We start from the raw sequence: 21,403 nt of genomic DNA, 5'->3' as shown, positions 1-21,403 counted from the left end.
ACAAAAATGGGTTGAAGAGTCTCGGTAGAGAGGACGGCTCGGAAGCAAATACGACAGAAGAGCTGTTACAAATAGTTGAACATTTGTACACTGAATTGTATGGATATAAAAGCATAGATCCGACAGATGGATCAACCGTTGGTTGATTTAACTGCTAGGGTAAAATTGGACAAAAGATTCGGGAGAAATTGTAAGTTGGAAGTATTAGATAAGGTTTGGGGGGCTTCTAAACTGAGGAATGCTCCAGGGAGTAATGGGCTCTCCATAGAGTTTTATAGAATAATTCTGGCATTTAGCAGGAGAGGATAAAGTGTATACTGTATCAAACATCAATGTTTTGTGGTGTAGAAGTAGGACAACCATTGAAAACCATCTATATGCAGTACCTGCATACATTTTATATATTTATTGATTCCAAATGACTGGGTGAATTTTTGTCACTTTTGATGAGCTGGACTGCAAACAGCGGTGTGTGTTGGGGAAACAGTAGCTCATTACCAAAAAGGTTGTACATTTCCTGCTTTCAGCCTAGACTCCCACCATGTCTGAAAGAGTAAGGCCACCAGTGTACTTTCCACTTATCTTCTGAGAACAGGGCAGCCACATCCTTGTCAAATTAACATTTCAATTCCAAGATCCTTGTAAAGACACAAAGGAAAGTCAAAAAGTCCTTGTGCACACAATGCCATCTTCTGACTGCAGGATTTTAAAACCCAGGAAGGGGCATTTCAGTCTGAAGAAGTAGAGAATATATAAACAATTCGCTGAACAAAGCTGCAGCAAAATGAAAGACAACACTAATAACACTAACACAGTAAGTTTCCTTTCAGTGTGTACAGATATAATGATTAAATGTCATTCTGTAGGTTTGTACCAGAATCTGAATTCACTCTTATGAGCCTGACAATCAATACAAGTATTACAATTTACAAATTGTAATAACAGATACAGTACGTGTGCCTATAATACAGCAATTTGAATTTTGAGTACTTTTTTTTTTACCTATAGTCATATAATATTAATACTGAATCCATTAATTAACACTGCAAATTTAAGCATCTATCAAGAGCAAAAAGGTGTGCATTTTTCTTTCATCCTGAATTATTAAATTAAAACCAAGTTCATAGCTGGGGTCTGTATCAGGCTGCAAATTGTGCAAGTCTTGGATAATCCTACATTGAAAAGTTAAAAAAAAGTGTAACAGTGTTTGAGCTGTGTAGTCTTTGTCAGGTATGTAAGGAGATAGAGGGTAAAGGTATTTCTTTGCCACAGTATATCTCTACTCTATATCTCTCTCTCCTACAGCCAAACTATTGTGTTTCACTCTTTCCTCCTGCTTTCCAGTGTGTAATTAACTTCTGTTGCGTTCTAAACAGTTTAATGTTATGGGATTTACATACTGCAGTTAATTATCTAATTATATGAAAAACAACAGATAAAAAAAACCTTGGAGACTTACTGTCTCTTAAACCTTTAAATTCCTGAATTCTGCTGCTAAACATTTTTAACTGCTGTACACGGTATATTACCTAAATACGAACCCAAATTAAGTTACGAGCACAACAAATCGTCTTTAGTAGCCCACTGTTCTACAGATCATTGTTTAATCATTAGTGGGCAAACATGGTCTGTGAGGATCACTGTCCTGTGTGCTTTGTTGTTTTCTGTAATCCAGCCCTTGTTTAAAACCTCAAAATGAAGTTTAATTTACTTAATTGTAACAAATAGCTGCTTTAATTAAGAAACCAAAAGCTCAAAGTCAATCAGACAAGGAGACCAGAATAATGGTTGCCTGTCGCTTGCGTAAATTATGATTTGTAAGTAGGTCCTTGTTTTTGTTTTCCATATTGGAAGCTAATATTTCAGATCCTTGAAAATCAGCCCTGCAAAATCTGGTAACGTGCTAGTGTAGAATGAACTGAGAATGCGCGCAGACATACTGTATAGAATGTTTCTTTATAGGTACAGTGATTTTTATGTGTTTCCTTTTCTGCTCTTATTACCTAAGAACTCCTGAACCCCTCTCAGTACACCACTATGTATTATACAGTATAAAGCAACAATAGTCATGCCATAGCAACAATCTGCTAATGAGTGAAGAAATTCTTTCAATATGTTTCATGAAAATGTTTGACTTCATTAAAAAAAAACAGTTTAGTTATTTATGCGGGTATTCAGAATGCAACTGTATCAAAATCACTATTTTAGTGGGCACTATTTCAGGATTTATTCAAGCTTTAATGGGAACGTAAATCATAATACATAATTGTGAGGCATAACAATACAATCTCTGGGGAAAATGTTTGCCCTGTCTGAAAATGTAGCCCATTCTTGGTAGGGACAACAGGTAAGCGAATGAGTTGGACCTGGGACCTGCATCACTTTTGAGCTTTTAGTGATATCAGTGACTAGTGATTGCATTAAACAATGACATTAGTGATTAGTGATTGTTAAGAAACACCTCTGTCTAAACTCTGAGGTGTATGTGCACAAGTTCCCAGTCCTTCCATATGGTACTGGGTTTGCGAAAGAAAATCAGATTTATAAGTAAAGAGCAACTTCATCTTGTGTGAAAAAAACAAACAGAACGATATTTGTTGGTGATCAATCGCGTAACAAAAAGCACCTACCTATTGGTGAGATATGTCTCCAGGTTACTGTGGGCTCTGGTTTTCCAGCTGCAATGCACACGAGGGTCACATTGGCACCTTCATTCACAGATATGTTCTCCGATATAGTTGTGATTTTAGGAGGTACTGAGGAAGGAAAATATAAAAGGAAAATTACAAAAAAAACAAAAACAACAACAAACCTTAAATAAAGCCAACAGAGTGTGTTGGGATTGGGACAACCAACAGTTCAGGACAGTCAAGTTACCTGGCCAAAATAATCATCAGACGATACAACTGGAATAACACACGCCAACCAAATAGGATGTATTTCCTCAATAATAATGGAAACAAGGGATGTGGAGTTCAACCATATCTTTTACTGAAGCACTCATCCAGGGACAGTCCCTTGAGGTACTCTAGGTGCCTTTTTAAAAGGTTTCACTGAGGCTGTTTCATTGCTGCTTCCACAGTGAAGCTGATCCTAGGTAACACATACTGTACAAATACATGCGCACACACAAACATCTGCGGAACTCTTTGCATTTCCCCAAAGATACTGTTAAGTGGAATTGAAAATGAAGGAAAGAAACTGAAGGAAAGAGGGCACTGGAGAGAAAATTAACAGAAACATACAAGTGTCTCTGGTGAAAACTGTATGTTAGCAGCTTGGAGTCCTGTGGACATTTGTGGAGCCTCTGTAAAGTTCAAAGGGCTTTACAACATTTGAGAACTATGGAGACTATTCTCCAAATCAAAAACCTTAACAATGTTTTGAATTTGTTCCAGGGCAACCAAGTGTCAGCAATGCATTGCAAAGGTTTTGCTTGAAAGCAAGCTTTTGTATTAGGTATTCACTAGGCTTGAATATCTTTAAAATGCATCTCATTAACAACTTAGAAATAATACATTAGTTGAAGTACACAATGAGCCTGTTTACTACTACTACACTACTGTACATTATAGATGATAGATAAAAAGAGAGACTGAATTAAGAATGGAGAATCTCTCATGATACAGTACATTGTTTTCCCTTCTACATGGTAAATGACAATATTAGAATTATTAATGGATAACAAGCATTCTTGAAGATCTGAATCTCTCCTTTTCCTTTCAATTCCCAGATATGCAGTGTTTCTTCTGGAATCAGAAAATCAGATCCCAAGCAAGAAGTCTCATTCAACTCTTTTATCACCCAGCAAGGTATGAGAGCAAAGAACAAATCACAGGTACCAGAGGTTACTTCTCATCTGCAATGAATTGACTCTATCCATCTAACAGCTTTCATCTCTTACTGTTTATATACAGTGCTTTTTAGTGTTGGCACCAACAGCACTTGGGCCTTAACAGTGTTTTCTAATTTAGCTAAAATGCTGAAGGACCTCCTTTCTGACTGATGGCATGGCGATTTGCTGTAATCGATTGTGCTTTAAAAGTGTTCTTTTTTAGTTATGAGGCCTCTTCTTAGCTCATTACACAACTATTAAATGTGTTTATTGAACCCTCCAAAGAATTTCACTCTTGTTCTGTTCATTAACGTTTTACAGATAAAACATACATTTTCCAAAGTAAATACAGACTGGGGCACACTCTGGGGCTAGACTTGGGAATATAGACAAACATGCAGCTGTAAGATAAAAAAAATGTGCTCTTTATTTATGCAGTTAATTTCAAAACTTCCAACAAACAAAACGAAAACCTAGCTCTGTCTCTGCACTAACTACACTTCTCCTTGTCCCTCTCTAAATTCAACCAGGCGGCTGTCTCCACTTATTTTACCTTCCTCTTACAGTACATACTGTACCTTCCCTCTCATGAGGGAGATATCGGCCTAACGTACTGCAGATCGACCTGAAACATACAGTACATCTGCCTAGAAACATGCTGTAGAGCTGCCTTGAGTGGTAGCAGGGGAGACCTCTCTGGTCAATAGCCAAAATATAAAACAAACACAAAACTTTTCATACCAAAGTTCTGTATTTGAATGCATAATTTCAATCTGTTGTCAATGCAGATGATGATCTCTATGTCACTACATACATTTCACATTTCAGACAAACATCATTATCTTGTCTTTTTTTCAGCACAAGATTTATTATAAATCATGTTACTTTTTATTGTTTTCATCATTACTCTGTACTAGTATGTGTTTATGGGTACAAACGAAGCCTCCGTCTGACTTTGTGGTCAGCGTGTAGCACACAGATCATAAATGAAAGCATAACAAAGGAATGCAAAACAACATACCCTTTCACATATAATAATATGCGCAAGTTGATTTTAAGTTTCTGTGCTCCCTGCCACCCCCACACTCTTATTGTAATTCAAAAGCAAAGCGCCAAGTATTGAAATTCTTCGCAGCTGGATATGGTGAAATATTCTTAAAATGAGTACTATTTCTGTGAGCTGAACTTTCAAGTCCTTGACCTGCTATTGAGTCAAAAGAGGAAGCTGTGCTCTGATTGCACTAGTGTAGAAATGGCATGATGGGAAGTAGGTTTGCTTTTTAATAACAAAACTTTCTACCCTCTCTGTATGCATAGTATGTACCGTATAAGAATGAATATATTTGTCTTGACTTATGTGCTGTTCTGAAGGCTATTTCCACTTTATTGCAATAGGTCAAAGGAAATTCTTTAATATAAATGAAGTCTTGCAATGAAATTTCACCATTTAGACCTTAGAATACATAAAGAAAGAGCCAATCAACAATGGCAAGAAAGAATGAGATTTAACTGGATTTAACTTAATCTCTTCTGTTTAATTCTGAATCAAAAAGGTAATGAAAAAACCACGAGTATATTTTCAGGCAAAGCTGATATTCAATTCATAGAAGCATACAATCACTGGAACATTTTTTAATCATTTATTTAACTAGACAACTGAACTGAGAACAAATTGTTTTACAATGCCAGAGTGGAGATTTACCCATGATACAAGAGGGTATTGTCTGAAGCAAGTTTAGAGTAGAGTTTATTGTCATGTGCACAAGTGCAATTAAATGCTTATTAGCATGTCTGCTCCTATACAGAGACATCAAGTAAACACCAAAAACAAAAACAGAGAACCACGGCAGCAACAACAACAAGTTAAATAACATACAACTTAGAGGAAACAAAAACCCATCAGTGTGACCCAGATGTAGGGGTGGAGTTCAGGTTCCAAATAGGATATACAGTATCAGCGTTTAACTCAGCAATTCTTGAACCAATGTCCATAAGCACCTGTCGGTCATAAATAACTGTCGAAGAGACTGACCGGACACAGAAAGCCCACAATATGAAACAGACAAAAATGAACAGATGAGGACCCACGCGCAACACGTCGCCACTCTCCGGCGCCATGTTGGCTATATTTAGAGAGATACTTTGCCCACAGATGCAATAACAGAGTCCAGTTGGGATTTGAAGCCATAATCCTCTGTTCTTTGCCTTTACTTGTGCTCAATTTGTAATTGCCAAAATGATGGTAAAGGCTGTAAGTGGGAAGAGGGACAGAATCTCCTTGATTCAATTAGAATGACCTGCACTTGTGATCTTACCACAAAGCGTCTACTAGAGACTGTGATAAGCAATGAGGGATATTCATTTTATGTTCTTCTAACCTTCTAGTCACTGAGTTTGATGCTTGCTTTGCATTGCTGTACTATTGTGAAGATCATTTGTTAGTGTAAAGACTCACTTTTTTGTCTAAAATATCCTGGTAAAACATGTCATTCATCTGTTTCTCATTTCTAACTAGGATGCTAGAATCAGAGTATGGAAACCCAACCTAAAGCAGAACAGACACATTTATATTTTTCACAGAAAGTGCGACTCTTTTTCAAGAGATTTCTTTTCTAATCACATTCCTGGGAAGACTGTCCAAAAGCTCAAATTGTGTTTCATCGAACCACATCATCTGGTCCCACTTGACCTGGGAGTCAATCACTGTAGTTGCTTCTTGGCAGATATTAATTTTCTTTCGTTGTCATGGAAGTGTTCCACAGATTTCAGATTCATGAGGTTCACTGTGAATGGTAGTTTTGGAGACAATATATGTTTTCCAGATTCCCAATTGAACTTTTGGTGTGAGGTATATCTAAACCTCTTTACTTTTTTACATATTTATATAAACATAATTATTTTTTCTTCTGGCAGCGTAGCATTAATCTTGAATACTTGTTGATGATGGGGAGTCCAAACAGGGATGTCCCACATATTTTTATATCCAGCACAAGATGTCAGAAGGTCTAAAGTCTTTAAACTGAAGACAATTCTCCGACTTTCCGCATGATGGTGCGGTTTTGACATCTATGTGGTTCTGATTCTGTCTCCCTTGCCAAAACTCCCGATGCCAAATGTTGTAAAGCTTAGTAAAGCTTTCAGAATGCAAAATGTATGAGAGAATGAGACATTTACACCATTTATTTTCAAGCGTATCTAATCATTTTTGTATATGCTATTATTTTCCATATTGATTTTTAAGAAAATCTTGCCCACTTTTATTTACAAATGTTGAAACATCTTGATGTAAATCTCTATTGCCTTTTCTAAATAAAAAACCTTTAGTTATAGTTCATAAAACAGATACTGTAAATGTGGAGGCTACTGTACAGTGCATATTTTTGGAGACTTTCAACCTGTAGATGCTGTAAAGGTTATTCAAGTTAAGAGAGCTGGGGTGTTACGCAGAAATGCTTTGTCATTGGGCAGGTACTGTAGTTCTTGGCTTCACCGTCCTTAAAATAATTGCAAAGTAATTGTCAGCTTGAGGAGAAAGCAAAAAAATTTAAAGGGGAACAACATCCTAGTTCTTTTAGCAATGGGAATGTCTCTATCTACAAAGGGGACCACATGTTGGAACGAGGAAAATGTTTCATTGTTTGCCCCAGAATATTGATAGTATTGAAGTACAAAGGTAATTTGAAGGAACCATTCTTAAATCAAATCCTTCCATTTTGAATATTTTGAATGGCAGCATAACCTTCAACTTTTTTTACTGTAAAAGTAACTTCTCCCTGATTCTGTAGAATGTGATTCAAGTTGGAAGATCCTGGTTTTTGAAAATTGCAACTGAAGACATCATACAGTATGCAAGATTCTCATTCATCTGTAATCACATCAGACCCTTTCAAAGGTAAGCAAAAAAGAACACGTGCCTTCTTAGAAGTGAAACAGATTAAATAGTGTACTGTATATAATATGGTTGATAAACATGTTGCCTGCTTTTAATTGAAACATTTAGCCATCAATCCCCATTTCCGTCTTTCATTTCTATTAATGCACCTGCATTTTTTGTATGTTGGCCGCTGTACCCCTTCAGTGCATAAATGGAAAAAAGAAAATCAAGAGGATTGCTCAACAGCGCTGTAATCAGGTTTAATACACAGAAGAAAAATGTGAGCCGGACATATTCCGCTGCTGACTGATTTATTGATTGCCTCTGCATTTTGTGGAACAGCAGCCAATGATAAAAATTGTATAACTAATCCATACACTTACAGGGAAAGTAAAAAAAAAGAAGTACTCAGCGGGAATATAGATGTTACAAATATCTTATTTAGTCAGCAGATGGGGAAATAATAGCAAGTGCTCTATTTACAGTCTTATTTCCCTGAACACATGGAGAAATGATGAAGAGATCTTTAGGAACAGCTATTTAACCACATAGAGTATAAATATCATTCGCCTTTATAATCAAACCCAATTTTATATCTGAGACACACAAAGTTGTTTTTTTTTTATTATTCATGAATTCCAACAGGAACAATAGCTACTTCCTATTAATTTAAGTGACAGGGGTAATGGTTTGCCTGTTATATTTGCAATAATGATCTAGGTTACTAAATTCTCAGACTAATCAATACAACAGGCAATGATTTATGTAGGACTGTTTGCATGTACTAAGCAAGATGAGTAATCTCCTACCTTCAAGCTGTGTCAAAGTTATTAATAGCAGCAGCCAAGTTGGCAATTTAACTTATAAAACATTATATCCTACAATAAGGATACAACGATTCGAAGGAAATCCTAAGGGATCACTTTCATGATCAGAACAAGCATTGCTGTTCTAAATGTCACTGGGACACACTCTCAGAAAGATTATTAATTAATTTAAAAGTTAGGCTGATTTATGTGTTGGGTCACATCAAATCTTTAATTACTGTATTAAATTAGAATAGAATGTCACACACGAAAAATAACTGAATAACAATGAACATGGAAAACCCAGAATTCTGGAACCACTCCACTTTGTAAAAATGTTTTTTTTAAATATACTGTATAAGTATCTATAACCTGTACACCTATTCAATATGTACTGGAACTCATGAAAAGGGTAACTACGTATAATTGCCACTGATATAATAAAGCACTCTTTCATGAAGACAGGTTCTAACATTTACTTTCTGAAATAATTTAATGTTTCTAGATATAATACATCACAAAGCCAAATAAGAAACACAGAGTCCCAGCAATGCTATCATTACACAGTTTTATGCTTATACGAAGTTTGAAAAAAGAAGAAAATCACTCCCATGCATGAAGCCAGGTTATTACTCCTCATAACACCTCTATTTTACAGCCCCCATAACTTAAATTAAACCAACTGAACTCATGTTCTTCATATACTGCAGCCTTCCCATTCAGTGTTTCCGTTTGGGCAATGTTTAACAAACTTTTTAAACGGGTTGCAGAAAATCTGCCGACAAAATAGTTTGCTCGCGTGTCAATGGGACTTATGTGAGGGCATGGCAGGCTGAATGCACTGAATATGGCAACACGCCTCAGAGAGTGTCATTGTATACCTTGACCATGTAACTGACACAGTCTGGGCCACACCCAGTGCCGTTTGAAAATACGCTCCAACTACATTTAAACACTGTATCACTGCGGAATAATACACAGAGTGACGAATAACAGCATCTGCTACAGTACATTGTCAGTTCACCAGTTCTTGACTGGCCCTGCAGAATAAAATATGCAAAGCACAGTTGTCTTTTATAAATGCAAATTCATCCTCTAGATCAGTACTTTAATTTTGCCTCCCTGCAAATCAACAGCCTGTGATAAATGCTCCTTTCTAAGTATGACTTATTTGAGGAATTGCCCCACACTTTATTACATGTACTGTAAAAAATGCAGGACTCCTTGGATGATCAATATTTTCTGGGGGAACATCAAATCATACATTACAGCGTGCTGGCGTTCCAAACCTCCTTTCCTTGCATTTGTTTATAGAAGACAAATTTTGCATTTTGTGTATTCAAGTGATTTTAAAGACTGGCCCCTGTACAGTATACAGTACATTGTTTTTGGACCCGTTCTGAAACAGGGACTGTCAGCATGATCTTTCATGTTTGAAAAAATATGTAAACCAAAACGGCTGCTAAAAAAACCCAAAACATTTTGCACCTTTTAAGCGCTCTGAAATGAACGATTAATACAGGGGAAAAAAAATAATAATCCTTTCCTGCAGGTTTGCTGCTTCATATTTCAATATACTGCGACTTTGAAATTTCCAAATTGCTGATTTTAATTAAAAGTAGCACTATAGGAATGTTCAAATAAAAAATAAAGTGGGCTTTTTAATTCAGGTCTACGTCTTCGTCGAAAGCAACAGGAACTCCCATCAGTACTGAAGGGAAGCTCTCTCTGGTAGCTGGGTAATTGCAACCCCACTCTGCGAGGTAAACAAGACACAGCATGACAGTCATGAAGCAGAAAGACTTGAACCTTTTATTAAAAAGCTAAAAAAGAAAAAAAAGGCGAATAAAACAAAATCAAAGCAACTGAAATCAAACAACAGCCTTTTGTGGATCGTTTTTCACATGACATTTTATGTTGAAATTAAAGGCAGGTCCGTGCTTCACGGCAGAGAATGTGGACGTATGACAGTAAGCAATTTCATGGGCTTCACTCTTTGGCAGTTGAAAATGCTGCCTTTCCCTTGAAAAATATAATGAAACTGAATTTTAGAACAAATGGCCTTTTGAAAGAAAGGAACAGCAACAAAATCACTTTTATAGAGTGAAAAACCTTCACTTTTCCAATATAGGTTAACAATACAACATTTAGTGGAAATGCTGCATACAGTATATGTGGTTTATTCACTTTAAGAAAATTCTGCTTTTAAATCATTGAAAATGCATGGAACATATGTCTTATTATGACAGTTTTTAAAAAGTGCTAAATTTAACACAGGACCACCATCTGAATGAGCTGTCAAACTATAATGCAGGTGTCTTGCTTTCCCACATTTTGTTTGCCAAAAAATGTTTAATGTTCCTGTCAAGATAATCCTGCTGTACCTAGTCTCAGTGTCATTAAAAACTATAGAGACAACACATGTGCAGATATTCCTTTCTTAAATGTTTTTTTTTAAATGAATGGGGATACGTGCTATTAATGATACAGCAATCTATTAAATCATGGCACTTTTCTGACTTTTCCAAATCTTTCTGGATCTTTGTCACACATCGCCTTGGGTACATCCTTCGACGTTGTGATGCTAAATCATCCTGCACAGTCTTTTTTTTTTCTTTTAATTCACAAGCAGCACCCTAAATCTCGGTTCCCTGACAGAATTTGTGCTGTCTCTGCCCCGTTTCTGCACAGCTCTTATAAGCATCTACATTTGAATAAAAGAGTGGCAGTGCAGGATCTGATTCATGCCACAGTTTCCAAGAATTTAATAAGCAAAAGCAAAGAGATTTTCAGCCCTGGGTTCCCACCTGTAAGCACACTGAGGCCGTCCTAGTGTGTATGGAATGTTGCGCTCGTCTGCACTTGAAATGCTCCAAGCAGACACTCCATAGTTAGCCTCCCCCATGGGGACCGCATATCTAAATGCTGTCTTCCTCTCCCTCTACTTCCCCATACAGCTTCACGCTTCAAGTATTTTATCCCTTTAACCGCTTCTCCCTCCCTTTGATGACTGATTCACACACTGTTTCATTCTTTGTTTTAGTATTTCGTCTCTGAAGCACACAGAATTGAAGCAAAAGCCTTAAATCGCTCTGGCAACGGGGGAGAAAAAAAACGGACACAGGTGTAGGATTATTGTTTGAAGAGAAATGCGTTTTTCGAGTTACAGGATAATCAATGCATAATCATGCCTAATGAAACAGATATGTGTGCCCAGAGGCTGTTCAGCGACATTTTAAAGGCTGAGAGCTGAAAACACCATCCTCTGTGAGCCAGAGAGCACCTGAGGAGGCAACAGTGGAGTGTTCTATTTACCAATGACTGCCACTTTGCCTTACAGAGATCTGATGGATGACAAAAAGTATTGAGACATCGTGATAAGTATTATACCACTGTAATTGTAAAGTTCAAGATAACCATTGACAGGGTGAAGTAGGAGACCTGAATCTCCTTTAACAAAAGAACGCCCTTGATGGGACTTCCCAGCAAAGCATAAACCAGCATGAGCACTTCTCTGCTCTGTCTGCAGGGTGAACTCTCTCATTCAGCAGTCACGGGTTCAAGCCTGGGTCACATCACCAGGCGACTGTGATCCAGATTCAGGGCGCAATTGGCTGAATGCTGCCGAGGAAGAGTTGTGTCTTGGGAAACACAGCAGCTCCTGCGGCCTCCCGGCAACTTGTCAGCTTTTTGTTTTGTTTATGCTGCTTTCGTTTAGTTCTTTTTGTGCCTCGTGGCTGCATTCATGCCAGTCTTCCTGGGACCTGGCTAGAAACGATCCACCTCTACATCGTAGCACTAAGTCAGGCAATGAAGCAAAGACACACATCAGGACACAGTGTGGAAAAAACTGAACATACCGTTAGGTACATGAATGCAATGTATCATACTTTGACACAGGGCAAAAAGTAAAAGAAAATGCAACAAAGGTGCTTGATCCTCTGAAATCAGTGAGGTCAAGAAGTGTATTGCTGTTGCTAATAGTTTTTTGACTTACAAACAGAGTGACATTCTATGGGCATTCTACAGTCTGTACAGGCAGGTTTAAAGTGGCAACAGAGGGTTATAGGAGGCAATTCTGATGTTCACAGGATACAGAAGACAAAGGTTTTCCACCACAGGGGAGTCTGTGCGCATGTGTATGTGTTTGTGTGTGTGGTAAAAGTGTGTTTTGGTGGTATAAATATGAAAGAAGTGGATAGAAAATGAGTCGAAAGAACTAAAGGTAGATTTGACCACTTACATTTGGAAAATGAGCCACTATAGCCTCATTACAACCAGATTGATACTGTTGATACATTAATGACACAATAAGTTAGGGTAGCTGACCCTGCGAAATAGAGATATTGTGGCATATTGCCAGATCATAAATAACACTGCATAAAATAATGGCCGCACCTTAATATTTATTTTCAAGGGTATGATCGTTTCTGACAAAAAAATAATCATATTCATTTTCCAATTCGAACATTATGTTGCAAAATAAACGTAATAATGTGGATGTGCAGAAAAAATGAGCGGCCACTTTCCCTGCTGGGTTGTTTTGACAACGGGCGATCACTTGATCAGTATTGAGAATTTTTTTTATCAGAAAACTATCAAGTTGAGCGGAAAAATGGAAAGGTAATTGTTGCTCTAGGGGAAAGTGACATGACACAATGACAGTGACTCTAATTTGGGAGGTCTCTGATAATAATGTGGGAGGCCAGAGCCGTGACAGGATCAGACATTCAGCTTTTGTAATACGACAGCGATTAAACAATTAGTTTTCTTCCTGTTTGATAAAATGCCTATTTGTCCTACTACTACTCCAAAATGACTATCTGTCCTACTAACTACTAATGTTATTTTATTGTAATATTTTATGGGGTGGGAAAACAGCAAATGTACTGTAGTTTACTGGTAAATGATCACACAAAATTCATCTCAGCATGGCAGGACATTTGTAAAGCGGGAACAACAACATACTGTGTCATAACAATTATAACTATTCCATCATAAAGGATACTGCTCTAAGAGTGGAGCACCGCAGGCATACTACAGACTGTCTAAAGACATATTAATTCCTGTGTTCTGCACTGATTGAAGTTTTGAAATGTCTGTAGCTTGTTAGTTGTGTAGTAAAAATAATCAAGACAAGAAATCATTTTTTCCTTGACTTGCATCATTAAAGTATACGTATGCCACTTAACTTCCCTTACTTCATACACTGTTAAGTAATTAGCACTCCTTCATTAATCAATGAACCAGCACATCCCCTATTTGAGATGGAAGGGATGTTGAAGGCTGCTTTAGCACTCCATCCTGCTGTGTGAGTTTAGATTTGATCTCCCTTTCCAGTCTCCCAACTGTTTTCTTGGCCCTGACCAAAGAGATTTCTGCTGGCCAGGCATTAAGTCATGGGGCCTAATGACCAGTAATTAACTAACCTACCTAATGCTTCATCAACATTTACAGTACATGCATATGTTTTCCTGATGGACAATATATAAGTATCAGCATTAGCCATTCCATGGCATCAGAACTATTTCAGATGGACAGTCAGGTTTTGGACACTGGATTTTGTATTATGTTTTGCACTTCACAAATCATATATCATATTACTGTATCTGTACAATGGTTGGCAAAATGTACCATAATGCAGTGCAATGAATCACATTTTTTTTATGACAATGACCGGAACACCTCCTATATAACGTTATCTTTTTATTGTGCAACCTGTCATTTGTTCAATAAAGAAATGTTTCTGTTTATTTTGCCACCTGATAGGTGTTCTTTAGCCTCAATATCTGATAAACCACGTTAAATTCCATTTTAATAGATTTTTGCCTTTCTCATACTTTTATATAAGGATTTCAAAGCTTCAAAGGGTTTACAAGTCAATAGGCTACAATATTGAGTTTTAAGCATTTGCTCTATAGCTGCCTTTGACTGGATTGAACCTAAAGTCTCCACTGCTTCCAAGCAGTAATTTCATACCAATTGAGTTCAGTTTTTTTGTACACCAAGACAGATAATTGAGACTGTGACCTTTATTCTTATTAAGTTTTTGTGAGCGTGGAGGCTTTAGACATTCAGCAGCACCAGCATATAGAATTGTTTCAAGTTTTTAATTAGTCTTTACTTATTTATTTTACAATTTTTTACTTTTTTAAGGAAGTATTCTCTCAGCTTCATGATGCAATTAAGAGGGCACTGACAAGCCACAATCTGGAATTAAACAGCATAATTCAAGTTCCCTGAAACCAAGTCAGTGTTAAAAGAGCTGTAAAATTCTACATGAAGTTGACATCAACCACTAATATAATAATGACTCCTTAGAATCAGAGCCTTTATGACTTGACATTCTGTTTCATGTCCATACAGTCCTGCGTTTATTGTTTCCAACCACTCATTCCTTTATTGCATCTTGGTGTTAGATGAGGACACCTATACAAAAAGTCACTTTCCATTTCAGTTACCTTTCAATCTGTTGCTAGGGAAATAATCCTCCACCATTCCCTCATTCCTCACAATGCGGCTACGTACGCAACTTGCATTTTGATTGCTGGATACTGGGCATCAACTCCTCTTTCGAGGCTTGTGGAAGGAGGAGAGAATCACGGTGGCTATCTGGTCTACAGACGCCACAGCATGGTGAAGTCCCAGGAAAGCTTTATTTTTGCTGTGATTAATTTTAAAACCTTCATAGTGTACACAAAGGACGGCATACAGTACACAAAAGCAAAAACAAAAACGCATCTGCCTGATAGAAAAGATCAGCGCTCACAGAATAATTTCACAGCTTCAGTGTCCTCGGCCTCAGTTTGAAGCGCTGCGTCTGTTTGCACAGTGCTCGCCTGCAGGACATGCGATGGGCCTTGTAGTGTCCTGACACAAAGAAGACACCTGCTGAGGCTTCTGGAGCCTCATAGTAGGCAAAAAACAAATGTGGCGAAGAGTTTGCCAGTCACTGTCACGTGTCTTGTTCTTGAGTGTCTGATGGAAACAGTCACCAGTCTGGCTATGTGAGCATGCCGAGGAGTGCGCTAATAAGAGGTAGAGGTGGCACAACGTTCACACCTTTGTCAGTTATACGCTCCAGTGGAATTTCTACACATGAAATGATTTGCCCAAAACAAAGAGCTGCAGATTTTGCTAACTGTGCGTGGATTTTTATCCAGAATGCCTACTGGTAATGGGATCCATAGTCAAAGCTGTAAAAAGTTGTTTGATTGTGCATCTTTATTCTTACCACTGGAGAATCGCAATCTCAGGGTTTTTATACAAATCCAAAATACCCCCGCCACCAAATGTGATGGCGATAATTGAAAAAAATAACCGCAATGAATGCCACCAAATATAGTGAAATGACTAAGAGAGGTTTCTAGGTGTTTTTATCCATGTTTCTCCAGAAACTCCTTTAAGTACAGTATCTCCTACCATTATTATTCTTCCAACAATTACACACAGGGCACAGACTTACATTTCAACACAACGCCCAAGTGATCAGTTTGTGGTGACCAACTCAATTTTTGCTACTTAAACCTGATCTAAGAAGAGAAAAACACATAAGACTAACAACATTCATGCCAATCATAAAAACCGCACATTTCTGTAGACAGCCCCAACCCAGCTGTCTCACATACTGGTGGACCGGCATGTTCTGGGGATGCTACTCATCAGCAAGCATTGGGCAGCTTATCAAAAAGCCGAGAAACAAGGGAAAAAAGGAAAGTGCAAAGTACAGGCGAATCCTGGAGAAACACCTGCATGCCCCATCCTCTACCACGAACAAACGTCAGTCTGCTCCACAACTCAAGTAATTTTGCAAGGAGGAACAGACAAAATTACACCACCCCACTGTGCAAAACTAGTAGAGACTTATCAAGAAATACTCAGCAGTGATTGCTGCCAAAGGTGCATCCACCAAGTACTTACTTAGGGTAGTTGAATACTCATGCAATCAGAAAATTTCACTTTGTATGTCTTTGCAGGTTTTGCTGACATTCAACCTACTTCACATACTGTATAGCAATGCTTAGTTTGATCATTACGGTTTAAATAAAAAAAAAGTTCATTTGACAAATCCATTACACTGAATTAATCAACATGTGACAGTATTGGCAGGGGGTAAGTACTCTTTCAAGGCTCTGTATAAGAGCGTGTAAATGAGAGAAAAATGGATGAATTGGTAAATAGATTTTGATGATATATGATTACAGGTCTGGCCTTCACAAATGCAATAGGTGACAATTCAATGCAATAGTTCTCAAGGGCATAATGTACCGCTAAAATCTGAACATATAGTTGAGAAATATCAGTGCATAAAAGAAAAAAGAGTACCTGTAATTTCTAGAACAGAGTACTTCATGAATTTGTCATCTTGTAGGTCTCCAGGAAATAATTAAATACACTTTTGTTTTTGTTTTACTTGAAACTGTCATTGGTAAAGCTACTGTACTATATGTGGATTTATATTTCATATTATTTTCTTTTAAAAAGATATTACAACTTTCAAAATATGTACATCAGGACATGTTCACCATTCAGTTTGCCATGCTATCCCAAACTTTCACTGTATTTACTGCATGTCACATTCCTGTCCCTGCGCCTAGCCACAGGGTAAACAGATTAACTGTCTGAGAAACAATTCTACAATGAGGGCTCTGCAATAATGAGCAAATTTGTTCACTGTAAAATGCAAAGCATGACCCAATCCTGAAATGTCTGAATGAGAAATACAGTATACACTGTATGGCTGTGTTGCAAACTATTATTTTAAAATCTGGGAATACCCTCAACGCTGTTAATGGTAATGTCAAAAGTTTGAGTTATGAAGAAAGACTGGATATATCAGGGCTCCATATACTGCAGGTACTCCTCTCCCTGTTCTCTATTATTTTAAATAGAATCTCTTTTTCATATGGCACTGCTTGTCATTGACTTTCCCGACATTGGCTGTTATGTAAAAGCACTATGGTCTCTGAGTTATTTTTAGTGGAGAAGGCAGGAAGGAAAGTCTCAAATCATCCCCTTTTGTTCTGGATGAGTACACGTGTACTAATTTGTCTAAGGTTGGAGGATATTTTCAATTTTGCTGGAATCAGCACCTAAATGTTTTTTAGCCTTTTCCAAACATAAAATAAGTCACATGAATAATATGTGGCCCGGGAGCTGATTCCTTGAGTAGACAGTCAAGTATGAATGCAGGAGAATACCTTGTAACTTGCTAAGGGCAATGAAAGACCAGTTGGTCTGAATGATAATTTTACTTCTTTTAAATACATCTGCAATAAGCTGCAGTCTTTTGTCCAGTAAAGTATAGCTTATTGAACTTTAAGGCTTCGTAATGTGCAGTAAGAACAGTTGATGAATTATTTCACAATGACGTATGTTCTAATGTTGTCCAATGCATTAATAAGATCCCATTTAGAATACTGCGTGTTTTGCACATTACAATGAAGTTATTCCTGTATTCAAAATGAGTGTACTCTTGACTTCTAAGCTAAAAGAAATAAATCTAAGTACTGAACAGAGAAGGCTAAAGAGCAAGTATCTGTAATCCTCAAAAAAGCTGACAATGTAAACACAAAGCCATTCTTCTGGATCGACAGTGAAACACAAACCACAAGAAAAAAGTGGAAACTATGCAAAGTACATTTTAGACCTGAGGACAGGAGGTAATGTTTTTAAACAACAGGTTATGGGAGTATCGAAGAAGCCTTATTTTCAAATCCGACGCCCTGGCTTCTTTACAAGAAATGGCTGGATGAGCAGCTTGATTAACTAATGGGAACACAAGAGCTAAATGGGCCAAACGTCCACTTTGCATTTCTAATCTTCCTCATGCTTTCCTGGTCTAAATCCCTGCATGTCTAGTTTGTTAATGCACACAGCGTCTTTTATAGATCACGTTTTATGCTGCTGAACTCAAATAGCAGAAAAATAAAACGAGAAAGAAGGAGTGACTTTTTATGCTAATGAAAGATGGTTCTCTGTAAAGAGGTTTTTTTTAGAACATTTAAATCAGCACCAGCCAAGATATGTAATGTTTTCAGAACTCTTAAAACAACCTGACTGTGATTTTCATCATGGTGAGCAGAATGAAAATGGATGGGTAGATGGATATATAAACCCACAGAAAAATATTGGTTCTGTAAACATCCAGTCCATGCACAGAGGCATGGTGTTTTTATTGCTTAACGGAGAAGAGCAGTTTATTCATTACTGCTCACAGGTTTTATACATTTTTATGATATGATGAGGAGAAAAATAAAAGCAGACTGTTACTTTGAGCTTTCAGTCACACTTTCAGTTCAGTTAATTATTTCCTGTCAGGTGTAAGAAAATTGTCTTAAGGATCATAGAGACATTTTGTTGATATATTTGCTATATAACTCATTATTATTACTATTTAAATACTGTAATCAGTACTGTAGGTTACTGTTAAAAACTTTAGGCAATGTCAGCTTTTAATTTTTTTTAAATGAGAAGATCTGTGTGTAATTGACCTAATATACAGTACAGTAATCCGCACATAAACATCTATCTTTATATTTCAAATATTAATAACAGCCTATGGAAAACAGAAGCAAGGTGCCACCAAGATTATGTGTACACCCAGTGAAAAACAAAGCAATATGTCTCTAACTCTCATCACCTGGCCTGATCTTCCTCTTTGCCTGGTAAATCTTTTAGGTTTTTAAGCTTGCAAGCTCTAAGACAGGGGATCAGCTGTCAGCAATCCTTCCTAAACCGCATTGGACTTCTGCTCTGATTTGCTCTGGTGGTGGAAGTGAAATTGTGTGAGCTGCAGGCCTAAGCATGGAGCACTGGAGCGGGCTCTGGACTCACAACTAGAAAGACACTGCTGTTGTCCCTGTGTGCAACGCACTTCACCTGAACTGTTCTATTAGAATACCCAGCTGTGCAGACGGGTGCAAAATCAAGCTGTTTTGGATAAAAGCAGCAGTCGATCAAATTAGTAATAAAAAATAATAAAAGTTGTTGAATGACATCTTCAACAAACCCCAAAGCTTGGAATAAAAGATCTAACGTTTCTTCGGGACTCAACATTCGTATTTTAATACTTACAGTATAATGTCACCAAAATCTCAAATGTAATCACCAGGGGATTGGTCTGTAAAAAATATCAAAAGTCATCCTTCAAATCTCATTAGCAATTTCTATAACAGACACTTATTTTTCCAGAAACAGCAGGGGTGTGGTTTATCAAAGTTCTTTTACGGAGCTTTTGAAAGGATCTTTGAAACCATCATTATCTGGGTTGTTCAACAATACCCAACAGTGTATTCTCACCTGGGATTTGTTAATGTTACCACTAGAAAGATACTACAAGCCTTTGTTCAATTTGATTAAAGTTTCAGACCCCTAAAGTTCAATCGTGTTTGGAAAAGAGCAAGAAACCATAAATGAAGTGATCTTCAACATTTGAAACAGATTAATCTTCCCAGGTTCCTTTCTCCCTTTTCTGTACCTTTAATGCAGCAGAATATTTTAAATGGCTCATTACTCTCAGAAGACCCAGTGCTGAAGAACTGAATCTTGATCAGTTTAATGAGGCTTTCGCCTTCCCATACTTGAATATATTGAAATCTGAGATCTGATCCTTTATCACTAACTCTATTATACACATTAAATACAACTCTGTCAGTCAAACAGGAAGTATGACTGATTTGATGCTTAATTGTGATACAACAAAATAAAATAAAGGTTAAATAAATCATATGAAGAACCTTTCCTTTAAAAAGATGCTGATGAAGATAACATTATTTCACTTACATTTGTAAAATAAAAGAGTGCATCTGAATATAAAGGTTTTCATTATGAATATTAAAAACATCATGATCACAACTACAATAAGCTGTATACTTTTGCTTAGCTTAAGGTCAGTATTTGTTTTTTGTTATTTGCCATTCCTTTCTTGAAATACTGAAGTAACACAAAACAATAACAAACCTTGATCTACTGGCATTTTCAAATGCAGTCTTTTCTTGTTTTTGTCAGCGAAATACACAATGCCGAATGTGATATCACAGGATCCAATAATTCAAACAGTCATATCATTTCACCTTGGAAGTATTAAGTCTTCAAAACAATACCATAAGCAATAAATTTCATGGTAATGAAATCGAATGCGAGCATTCAATAGGGCTGAAATTGTTGACTAATGCATTTGCACACACATACTGTACAGCATATATAAACTAAGAAAGTATACTGGTTATTGTTAATGTTTCAGCAAAACTTTGTGTAGATGTTGTTAGGGATGTTTTTATTCAAATTAAATAACAAATGCTGACTGTTTTATAGAAATTTACTTTGTTTAGCAACATAAGAATTCTAGAAGGAATGGAGTTAACTAAATGCCAAAAAACTCACATTCAGTAACTTTTTGAGACATGATACTCCGCTTCAAAAACCACCCAAGCCTGGGATGTACCATATTACAGTATATTGGTATCACATACAGGTAGCCTAAAGGGTTATATTTTTATGTGGTGCCTCAAAAAATAGGCAAAGCTTACTTAGGTACTTGTGTGCATGCAAGGTTTATCTCACATTATGTAAAAAGAATAAAAACAATTAATTATTGTAGCGACACTTGAATATGTTTAAAGGAAAAGGGAATCCTCAAAAATACTCAAATGTGCTAAATTTGTATGAGAGAAATCATTAACATTTCCCTTTTTAATGCACGACTGAAGATCAATGGGAGCTTTTTTACGCCCTCTGAAAAAAACATTAAATGAGCTCAGAAGAAGATTACAAATCATAGCTGTAGCACATTACCACTGAAAGATATGGAGAATTTAGATGCTCAGAAACACTGCTTAGTATGTCAGTGTTATGAAGAATTTAGGCTGAGAATGTACAGTGAAGACA

General features: G+C 37.0%; 1 protein-coding gene across 6 annotated transcripts in view; it reads right to left on the bottom strand.

Annotated features, from left to right (window-relative positions):
- The window catches only part of ntm (neurotrimin), a 357,038-nt gene that overhangs the window by 44,781 nt on the left and 290,854 nt on the right, over nucleotides 1-21,403 (bottom strand). For all 6 annotated transcript variants that reach the window (XM_088619206.1, XM_088619209.1, XM_088619205.1 and 3 more), the window contains one exon: nucleotides 2,631-2,756. In XM_088619206.1, the coding sequence (XP_088475332.1) occupies nucleotides 2,631-2,756 (126 nt within the window). The remainder of the gene's footprint in view (nucleotides 1-2,630; nucleotides 2,757-21,403) is intronic.

The sequence above is a fragment of the Lepisosteus platostomus genome, chromosome 25, assembly GCF_059453375.1.
Source record: "Lepisosteus platostomus isolate fLepPlt1 chromosome 25, fLepPlt1.hap1, whole genome shotgun sequence".
NCBI classification, from domain to species: domain Eukaryota; kingdom Metazoa; phylum Chordata; class Actinopteri; order Semionotiformes; family Lepisosteidae; genus Lepisosteus; species Lepisosteus platostomus.
This window is presented reverse-complemented; position numbering and strand designations above follow the sequence as displayed.